We start from the raw sequence: 11,150 nt of genomic DNA, 5'->3' as shown, positions 1-11,150 counted from the left end.
TTAAAATACAATCCACTGCAAAAAATGTCCTCAATCATTCCACGTTTGCTTTTGACAGCTTTAGTGGATCTATTTGTGGACCAAACCCAATGAAATGCAGATGTGGATTATAGAGAAGAAAATGTAAAAATAAATGAAAAAGTAATTAATTTAACGGCATACGTAAATATTGTCAATTTTGTCAAACTTGTGTCATAACTTGTCTGAGTTTATAATAGGCCTACTTTAAATAAGAGTGTACAAATACGGAACGCAAACTACAGAAAAATATACATTTATTGGGTATAGGTCTGAATGGCCTAAATGTAAGGGCGGGGGGGGGTAAAATAAATAGGTTAGAGTAACTGTCGATTAATTTCAAACCAAAGTAAAGCGTGCAGGACAGGACTATTTACTGTCTTCTTTGGAAAACCCACTGAGATGTTTTCGTATGAATAAGTGGGAAGGATTTTGTCGTTTAGTAGCGTCGTCTGCCTGCAAGCCCCCCTTCTTCTTGCTTGGTCCAATGAGAACGTCGAGGGGCAGTCGGGCCTCATCGACCAAACGTAGGAGACAGTGGGGGAGGGTCACGTGTGTATACACTGTAGAGTTCAGTACCACTCATTTCGTAGTAAATCGCCAACGTCGTGCACTTTCGGGAACAAGTCGAGTTGAACGAGAAACGGGATTGCTAAATGTAGGCTTATAGCCAACTACTTTAAGTAACTGCGTGAAAAGTTGTAGAGCTATCGTGTATTTATATTTTGAACGAATAGATAGAATACAATACACGATTAGCCTACATGTAACTACAGAGAAATGTCAGTGGAAGTACTTCAGCAAAACCTGATGCCTCCGTAGATCCTTCTCCTTGACAAACCTTATTCTCTGGTGAGTTTTCTTGAAATACATATTCTGACTCGGAATATAATATTATGTTGACGGATTCGATTTCACAACTGCAATTTCAAGTATCCTAAATTATGATTGGAAATGTTTTATATTTGCTAAACTTGAAAAAATAAAGCATCGGGTAAAGCTTTCAATATCCTGCAAGCGTCACCATCTTTTTGCTTTTACTAAAGAATTGTACAATGAAGTGAAGTCCACTGTGATGCATCGTACATTGTTTCAAGTTGTAGAAGGCAGCCTACATGGAGCCTGCATAGTGCTGCCATAGAGCAAACCAGGCAGCTTTCCTAAGTAGGCTGAGACTTACTGTAGCTAACAGTTATACCAGAAAATAATATCGTAGGCTCAGCTCAGTATGAATAATTTCAGCATTCCTATTGTATTTGTATAGCGACTATATCTTCCGTCTCTACACATTTAAGAAACGGCTAATCAGCCGTTAAAAATAAAAACTGTGACTTTCACGATAAAGTTCTGGCTGTACAATAATAATAATAATAATAATAAAATGTTCCACCTTCAACAGGTTGTTGATTGTCTCTTATGGAGGTTGGTGATCATTTCAACAATTTAATATTCTTTTGATTTGAAAATAGAGTGAATATAACATCGTTCTTTTTGAACTGTTTTCCTGTTGCAGCCTGTAAACATAAGCAAAGTATAGTGGTGCGCTCCTATGTGTTTCATGTTGTGATACTGAAACGACCATTTTAATTACAAAGCAAACCATGTAACAATCACCATAGTGAGTTGGGTGTACTCCAGTCTTAAATAACTTGGTATCGCTCCTGTTGAAGGACTTGCAAACAGGACAGATCATCAGTAGTAGTGAAATACATTACTACTTATAATTATTAATTATATAGCTATGTAATGACCAACGCCACTTTGACCTGAACACTGTAACCCCTGAGCTCTAAGTTTGAGGCCTGGGGTAGTTCGCTTCATGTGACTGAGGGGAGAGTAGGCGTAAGTGCCCTGGCTTAGTGAGTGTTAGCCTGTTTTTGCTGACCATTGAACTTTGACTTTTGTCCCTAGCCCGTAGCCTACCTATAGCATTGTGTCACTAGGAAGGCATCATGGTTTACCATAGATGATCCTGCTGAATGCAGACTGCTGTTCACCGCGGTGTGTGTATTTGTAAAGGAGTTGAAACTGTAGCTATTCTTGTGTCACAAACACAGTTTTCAATGCATGATGCAATCTAATTAGAACAGAACATTCGTATGAAATAAGCCAAGTTAGCATGGCTTCTCTTGAACCCATACTAAAAGGAGTGGTAGTGTTTTAACTCATATACAGGAGAGTAGAGGTTCAGGGTATGCCTGGCCTATACCCTGTCTTCGTATGCACCAATTGAAGTTCTAGATATATGATATAATAGTGATTTATTATGCGGTGTTAAGCTTTGATCTGTTCAACGTTTCCTTAAACAACCAGTTCTGAACAGGCTGAGCAGACATCTTCAGAGAAAATCCTATATCACTACTCATTTAAAATGCTGCTCAAGGCATATAAAGAGCAGGTGTATCTCATAAAGCCATTCATTAGAGATGAAGGATGTTCATAGGTGGAATTATTCATTCAAAACATGCAAGTGTCCAAGCCACTCCACCCTTCCCTCAGCAAAGTGCGATGATGCCATTTACAGCAATATGTGAAGAAAAATACAGTTTGGTACTGTACCATATTTAGGAGGTTGGATCAAATGTATTTGTGTGAAATGACATTCAGTTACATTTGATTATGGCTACTGTAGAGTTGTATGCAGGATTGTTGACACTGTGTGTAAAAACCTGAGTCACCGAAATACAGGCACTCCACCACAACACTTCACTCCAGCTCTACTGCAGGCGAGTGTGAAGAATCATGTGACATCACTTTCTTAGAAACGCCTGTACATTCCAGCTGGGCTGTAAGGGGTGTGGGCAGAGCATGTCATACTATTCCCATCGGCCCAGAAGAACCCAGTTCAAAATGCGAAAAACGCCAAGCTCATCTACGTCAACCTCACAACACCCAGTCTGTGGGGAGAGGGGGACGTGCTGGAGCAGACCGCTCCTACAGGGATTTTTGAGCTAATTTCATTTGACAAAGGAGACAGTGTGAAAAGTTCACAGTGCCGTAGACCAGGTGTAGTCTAATGTCAGTGAAAGTAAGATTGGGAGAAAATCGGTCTTAAAGCTTTTCCCAGCTGTATGCATGTTTTGCATCTCAGTTCTTTCATCTGCCAGGCCAGGTTATGTCACTATCTCTTATTAGATAAAAAAAAAATGAAAAACATCAAATGAAAGACATAAAAATGACTTTACATTAAGTAAATAAAAGATCTCCAGGCAGAATGTACTGTTTATGTGTGGATATTAAAAGTAGGTCTTCTCATGCTTTAAAGTCAGTATTCAGAGCTTATAACTGTTCATAGGAGAAAACTCATACAGCCCAGTATGTAGGCTATTTGGTGTAGCATTACTATAGCCCACAGTCAATTATTTAAAGTGTGTTCATTGTTCCTAAGAAGATGACATGAATATGATGATGTGGGTTGGAGGACAGAACGTATGATTGCTGATAAACCTTCATGTCTTCATACTATACCGACACATCTGATTAAATTCAGAGAAACATTCAAGACCACAGCTAGCTGCATGACTTTGTAGGGAGTTTTTTTGCTGAACTTCCACCAGTAAATGAGTCACTTAATGTGGTGATGAGTGTTCTTTACAAACGGCCTGTGGGTCTATTACACCTGTCCTTGGGAAGGGAGAAGCGCTGTTGGTACTCCTGAAAAGGTAACTTTACACCCCCTACCTAGTGCTCCCTTCCCATTTCCACCAGACTCTTCGCTACAACCAGCAGGAAAGGTGTTAAAGAAATGACTTTGCTCTCCTATGTGAATGATATGAGAAAGTCTTGTTTGGCGTGTGTCCCTAGGCCTCAACAGTCCCTCAGTAGTGGGGTTATGTAAGTGAATGGAGGAATGTGCTCTTTTACAGGCATTTTCCCTCAGCATCCTCCAAACTAAACTGTCCTTCTAGGCTTCTACCCAGTGTTCCGAAACACTGTCTTGAGATTGTGTCCTTGAAAAGTATTGCCAGGTTTATTATCAGTCATTGGTGTATGTTTGCAAACAAGGGTGTTTTGTATTATGTTTAATTGGGAATTTGCTAGAATGTGAATTTGTGTCATTTTTTGGGGTTTCATTTATTACTGTGAATAGAAGAAGCTGGAACTGTGTCCTTGAAAATCCTCACTCAGTCCATTCATGCTGTACATAAGCTCTTTTGTGAGCTTATGCTTTCATGTCTTCTTCAGATGAATTAATTAGAGGTAATGTTCAAATATGATCCGAGTTGGCATGTTCTAGCGAGACAGAGTGTTATGTAACTCTGGTTTTAATGAGCTGCCTCTGTGGGGCTTGATCCCCAGTCCAGCCTTTCCCTGCATGTCCCAGGCATCCTCTCTGACCTTGCCCTGAACTCCAACCTCATACTCAGCCCATGCTGACCCCACCGCTGGCCAGCAAAGGACCTGCAACACATTTTACCCTCCATAAATCTACCCATCACTAGGCAACATTCCATAAGCTCCTACTCTATGTGCCTCTCCCTCTGTCTTTCTTTCTCTCTTCCTTTTGGACCCGCAATTTCTGTATTTTTGGGGGGAAGACAGGGGACTAGTAACCTGAACAGAAGGTGTCCTCGCTTTGGTGAGAATGGACGAGCCAAATCAGCTTGTAGAGTGGGCCTAGGGAAGGAGGAGTTTTTTTGAACTGGCTTGCCATGCGAAGGGCACAAGGGCAGCCCTCTGCAGGGTGCCTGGCCTGCATGTGACTGGGACAGGGAACAGAGCGAGGTGGAGAGAGCAAGTATGCAGGGGTGTCAGACAAATGCAGTTTTGTATTCTTCCAAGAAAAGAAGGACCTCAATTGCTCTGGCAAGTGCAGTCCTAAAACTGGATAGAACGTTTTGAAGCCAGAGCCAGCCAATGAGACATATTGTGAGGAGTTTGTATTCATCCAATGAAAAGCAATGGAGTAGAATTAATAGCGTTATCCCAAGAATAATAGCCATGCCGTGTCTGGCCTGTTTGTCTGTGAGTGGGCTCACTTTCTTTTCTGCTCAGCAGAGCGTTTTATAAAAGACACAAGAATGCCAGAAACCATTGAGACTAATTAAGTTATGCAACACATTATGAAGCTAAAACACACAGTATTGTCCACAATGTATTCAAATAATATAGGAGAATGTATTTGCAACTATGCAGTCATAAGTAAGATGATAGTAGTTGATCTGATGACTAATCGAGGTTTTCTCTCTCTTGCTTCCCCAGCTGACTGAGCGAGTGAAAGCTTATCTCTGAGGGAGCCTAGCAATGTGGACCTGTATGGTTTACAATGAGACAGACTCCGGGGTGGACAACCGGCTCTGCCAGGACTTTGGACTCATCCTGTCTGTCTTTTCCCTCATCTACCTCATGGTGTGCTTCCCCGTGGGGCTGTGTTACAACGCCCTGCTGGTGGTGGTCAACCTCTCCAACAAGGTGTCCATGACCATGCCGGACGTCTACTTTGTCAACATGGCCATCGCAGGCCTGGTGCTCAACCTGGTGGCCCCCGTGGCCTTGATGGGGCCCAGCTTCACCCGGTGGCCCGTGTGGGAGTACAACAATGAGGTGTACATCACCCTGCTCATCCTGTTCAACATCTCCTCCCTGGTCATCATGTACTCCACCACGCTGCTCAGCCTGGACTATTACATCGAGCGGGCGCTGCCTCGGACCTACATGTCCAGCGTGTACAACACCAAGCACGTGTGCGGCTTCATCTGGGGCGGGGCCGTGCTCACCAGCTTCTCCTCGCTGCTCTTCTACGTGTGCAACCACGTCTCCACCAAGATCATCGAGTGCTCCAAGATGCAGAACAAGGAGGCGGCCGACGCCATCATGATGTTCATCGGCTACGTGGTGCCGGCCGTGGCGGTGCTGTACGCCTTTGTTCTCATCCTGCGCATCAGGAAGGAGTCCACGCCCCTGGATCAGGACTCGGCCCGTCTGGACCCCTCGATACACAGGCTCCTGCTGGCCTCTGTGTGCATGCAGTTTGTCCTGTGGACGCCGTACTACATGACCCTGTTGGTGCACACTGTCGCCGGGGCGCCGGGGAGTCATGGCAACAGGCAACGCCTCACCACCTACTATTTCCTGAGGTGTCTGTCGGAGCTGTTGGCCTTTTCTAGCAGCTTTGCCATGCCTCTCATGTACAGGCAGATGAACAAGAACTTCTCCCATAAACTCCAGCGGCTGCTAAAGAGGCTGCACTGCGGAGAGCAAGCCTGCCCTCACGAACGCTCCACAGTGCAACAAGTGGCGACATGAAGAAGGGCGCCGCCTGTCCTTTCTACGCCCACTAGCAAGCCTGCACTTATCCAAGACCCCCAAAGAGCCAGCACACGACCTCAGAGGTCAATGGGTCCCTCGCTACTTGAGCGAGGTCCATCTTGTGAAGAAGCCACGGAATCTTGAGTGACTTTCCAGAACATTTGAGTGTATTCGTCCGGTTGTGGAGAGGACAAACCAAGCTGAAACCACTAAGTGCTGTTTTATTCGTGAGAGTGCAAGCAAGCTTTTACCTAGAACATGTGTTCCCTAGACTGAGAAAAGCCTATGCTTTCCAGATATATCTTTACTAATCAGATCCAGGTGATCCACCCACACTGTAAAGACTGGGGTCTGGATGAGGCTCTGACATGACACCAGGTTCTAAAAGAAGTTTGTAAAGAGTTACAAAGAGAGACATTATACATCAAAATAGACATTTACTGGATATTGAGTCATGTAACCATGAAGTCATGTTTTTCTTTCTTTCATGAAGCATGTCAAAACCTTGCTAGTAATTCACTATGTTGACACATTGCTAGGAATCGAGCGTAATGAGAATGGCCGTTAACGGCCATCCGGTACTGTGGGTCTTCTGCGCCTCATTGTAGGTCTTCTGTTTCTGTCAGTCCAGTTTCACTGTGTTTGTACATAGAGTAAAGCTTTGCACACATGTTCATCTATCGAATTACACACTAAAATACATGTCCTCATTCTCCCATCCCTATGGTATTGTATTGATCATTCTAATGGCTAACAAAGGTCTTCTAAGAGCTTACATTCAGGGTCCAGACATGGTCAGTTTACCTCGTGTCCCAGGATGATTTCCAATAACTACCTGAGGACAGCACTTTGCAACAGCTAAATATGTGTGCGTGTGTGTGTGTGTGTGTGTGTGTGGGGGGGGTCCTTTGCCATTCCTCAGTATCCGATCAGTGCTGCTCAGATGCATTTAAAGGTGATCTCCTCATCACCCCTTACAGCTACTTTACCACCTAATTCCCTTCATGGCTAAAAAGAAAAATTAATCTGGTTCACAGTAAAGGAACAAACGTATTATTTTGTTGATTTTAAGGACATCGTCGCTTAAACATATGCTATGAAGCCTGCAATGATTTTGTTTTCACGGAGAGGGTCAGTTTTGTCATGGTAAAAAGCCAATACAATTATAAGCTATAGCCTGTATTTAAGCATTGCTAGTTCTTGCCTGGGAACCATACAAGTTAGTCAGCTCATGTTTTGTTTGCTCTGGCAGATACAGTCTGGCCACCCTTTCAGATAGTCCAGGCCTGGACAGTGCCGGTTCATCACAACCGTTTATCTTATTTGGGATAGGGTTGACACAATGACTGTACAGAGGAGCCATTGAAACATTTTCATAAACAACCAAGATGGAAGTTTTATTTAGCTGATATGTTGTATCTATCCAATTGCATCCAGCAGCATTTTGGTATGCACCCGTTGATAACGCCCCTTGGAAATTGAAAATGAACTTAGAGGTTCCGGCATTTGCAAATTGGTCTGGCTATTCCAGGCTTAGCTACTGCAGGTAAAAGACACAAACTCACTCATGTTACTCATGCACTCCATGAGTAATATTGTCAATTAGAGATATCACCATGAAGACTAAAAATGAGTCCACACCCAGTTAATGATTGTTGAAACTTAGATCAAAGTCCTGTTGATTCGCATTAGATCTATGGCAGGGCCAGTCATTTCCTATTGTATACACTGCTTTTGGTAGACATAGCTAACTGAAATGGTGTGAATCTGAAAGGTATTGAATCATGGGTCCAAACATTTCCGGTGAAATGAAAGTGAAATAAAAAAAATGTACATCATTCTAAGAAATGAAATTACAGTGAAAACTGATTCTGAAACTATGGAGTTGAAATCTATAAGTGAAACCATTATTCTAGACACTCTGATAGTGAAATTAATGACAGGAAGTGATCATTTGGAAGGGAAAAGAGGAATAATATCATGTCTTAGAATGTCTGGCACCTTCATCTCTCTCTCTTTTTATGTTGAGCCATTGCAATCTACCAAATTGAGAATATTAAAAAAATATGAGTACTGTATGTGGGAATTGTAGAGCTTGATATTCTTATGAATCCACCTATATAAACAAAGTCAAGAATGTATTTAATGTCATGAGGTCTAGCTACAAAACCATGAAACCTCATTGGTCAAGATAAATCCAGTTTCAGATGTGATGCTTTTGTGACTGTGTATATACTCGTATATAAGTATAAAAGAAATACAGGTTCTGTATATATTGTAAGCTAAAGATTTAGTAGATGAACACCATGCCCTTCCCCAAATACAGTGTTATTTTCTGAAAGATATATTTAGATACTGTAGCATCAGTAATCTTCACTATTACCTATTGAGTCTAAGACTGTTGAAACAATAAACTAACATAAACAATAACGGTCACTTCCATTGTTTGTCTTGTTTGTATTGCTTTGTATTTAGAGCTGCCTTGTGGTTCATAGATGGAATAATGATAGTGTTCATGACTGAAGTCTTAGAATACTGCCAGCAATGTACAGCAGAAACCAGGCATCTGTGTCATCTTGCAACATAATTAGGTTTGGTTGCCCATAACCACAACCATTTGTAATGTAAAAAAAAAAGAACAAAAAAAGCTTGTTCGTCTGTTTTCTCAATGGCATCTGGAATAGAAGGTTTTCCCTTCTGTGGAATCAACAAGCTATTCCCATGGATGGTTGAGTCAATCATACGTTGATGAACTCTGTTCTTTCCTCTTTGGTACAAGTATAGACTTGTTGTGTTCCACCATCAACTATCTCTGAAAATATTTTGGGGAGATTAGGCTTTTATGGGCTGATGTGTTTCCCTTCCAAATGCCATAATCTAATGCTTTTCTTGAGCCTACTGTATGCCAGACTACCCAAGTTATCTTTATATTCTTGTAACCATCCCATAGCAAGTCTGAGTCGGTTGGTGGAGATGCACACAGAATCATACAGAAAAATTTGGCTTTGAAATGAGTCTCTCAACTCATGGCACTGTAAACACTAGCGTGCTTGTGGTGTGTCCATTGACCACGTGATTAAGAAATGGGGAAAACAGCAACATTCCTGTCATTCTAAGAATTGTTTTGACTTCCGTGGGCAAATGCAGTCCCTTTTTCTCATTCTCAACAAGAACAATGTTGTCTTGATATACACGATAACCAGGGCTGTATGGTGCCTGCTGTGTGAGTCATCTGAGGGAGATAAGAGCTGAAGGAGCCTGATTAAAAACACTGAAATGGTAGGAGCTGAAATAGAAAGCTCTTATAGGATGAAATGTCAAACCAAGAAGAGGATAAACATGGATCATAGCAGAAGCATCACGTGGAGATGCTAATAGAAGGAAGACATAGGCGTTGAGACTAGGGCTGAAATCCCTTCCTTTCTAAACAGTTTGAGTCCACATTTGTAATTACTTCAGGAGACATAACATTTTAGCTCAACCAAATTGTCACCATTTTATGATTTTATTATCTTCACAGATAACCTTTTAATCTACTTAAAGAAAATGCTACGTTAACACTTTAACGTCAACTGGTGCTGTAAGGTTTGTAATACTTCAGTGTTATAGATCTGCAGAGCCAAGTCTTGCAAAACAAGGCAGCAATAGTTTGGAAGAGAAAAGTTTGAAATATACTGACTGTACATCTGGAAATGATGTGATAGTGTAATGAATAGGGAATGGTTGCCATGGATACAGTTCTCCTTGGAGAACTGAAGTTTCATGGGGCATTTAGACTCCAAAGCCACTCAGGAAAACAAAACACTGATAACCCATCTGTCCACTTTATGACGGCAGGTTGGATATCCACATTGTTGGAAATGAAGAAGTACATGTGGCGCCACTGAAACGTTTTCTACTTCGAAGTGGTAATGATTCATAAGCACTGAAAGAGGAACGGGCATTCAGTCAGACATTCACTTCAGATGTTACCCAACTATAGCCTGAAGATGGATGTGATGACATGACCCTATGCCTGGACACAATGCATGCACTGTTGTCACAGGAACACAGTCTCTGAGCTTTGCTCAGCAGATGGTCGGGTCTAAAGTTGTATATCCTCTCTTTTTAGACCTGCCACGTTGTAGAACCTTTCTTGTCTGGCGATATTTTGATCAAATTATGTGTATTTAAAACCTTCCTCAGTCTAAACCTGTGCTCTGAAACATGAAACATATTGTCTAGATAATGACGTTTATTCAATCACATTGAATAGGAGTCCAAATCAGATTTATCATGTGCAATCCACTTAACATGCATCACGTTACATGTAAATGTAGAAAAGAACATCAGACCACCGATGTATTTGCTTTGCAGAACATTTTAATTGTCACTTGAAGAGTTTAATTGGCTGTTAACCAGATCCACCACACCATCTGGAGGAAGGTATTTTAGAGAATTCAGGACATTTGAGGGAATGGGATTCGCTGTTGTGTGTACCTGTTGTGTAAGGAAGCATGGTGTGGTGAAAGATCCTCATTGTTAATATACTGATGATTCTAATAATAACACTTTTGTCTCCCCCAAATTGCTTGTCATTGATTAGTTTGTTTTTCGCTGATTTGGGGAATTAAAAAACAATGTATGAAACAATCAGTCAAACCATCAAATTTACAGTTTGTTTTAACAACACAATCAGCATAAGAATCTTAAAAAGAATGGCACTGTAAGAGGCTGTTAGCCTCTGGCAACACCTGACCGAATTAAGACTCCTGGCATGAGAAGTCCTATAGAAAAGAGGTTTGGGTAAGGGGAGGTTTACTTTAACACTATTTAAAATCTACCCCCACCCCCCTTCCACCCCTTCCTCTCAGCTCTGGGAAGACAACCAAGCCACCAGATGG

General features: G+C 41.8%; 1 protein-coding gene across 1 annotated transcript; it reads left to right on the top strand.

The window, feature by feature from the left end:
• The first annotated feature begins 587 nt into the window (after positions 1 to 587).
• gpr146 (G protein-coupled receptor 146) lies at positions 588 to 8,703 on the top strand. Its single transcript, XM_084678856.1, has 2 exons — positions 588 to 870; positions 5,221 to 8,703. The coding sequence occupies exon 2, from the start codon at positions 5,263 to 5,265 to the stop codon at positions 6,262 to 6,264; it is 1,002 nt and encodes a 333-aa protein (XP_084534982.1). The 5' UTR covers positions 588 to 870; positions 5,221 to 5,262; the 3' UTR covers positions 6,265 to 8,703.
• Positions 8,704 to 11,150: the final 2,447 nt, after the last annotated feature.

This window comes from Hypomesus nipponensis, chromosome 17, assembly GCF_054491055.1.
Source record: "Hypomesus nipponensis isolate SF chromosome 17, ASM5449105v1, whole genome shotgun sequence".
NCBI classification, from domain to species: Eukaryota; Metazoa; Chordata; class Actinopteri; order Osmeriformes; family Osmeridae; genus Hypomesus; species Hypomesus nipponensis.
This window is presented reverse-complemented; position numbering and strand designations above follow the sequence as displayed.

Bases quoted from the DNA above. Each gene is read 5' to 3' on its own strand.
- gpr146 (XM_084678856.1), top strand. From the start codon at position 5,263: ATGTGGACCTGTATGGTTTACAATGAGACAGACTCCGGGGTGGACAAC.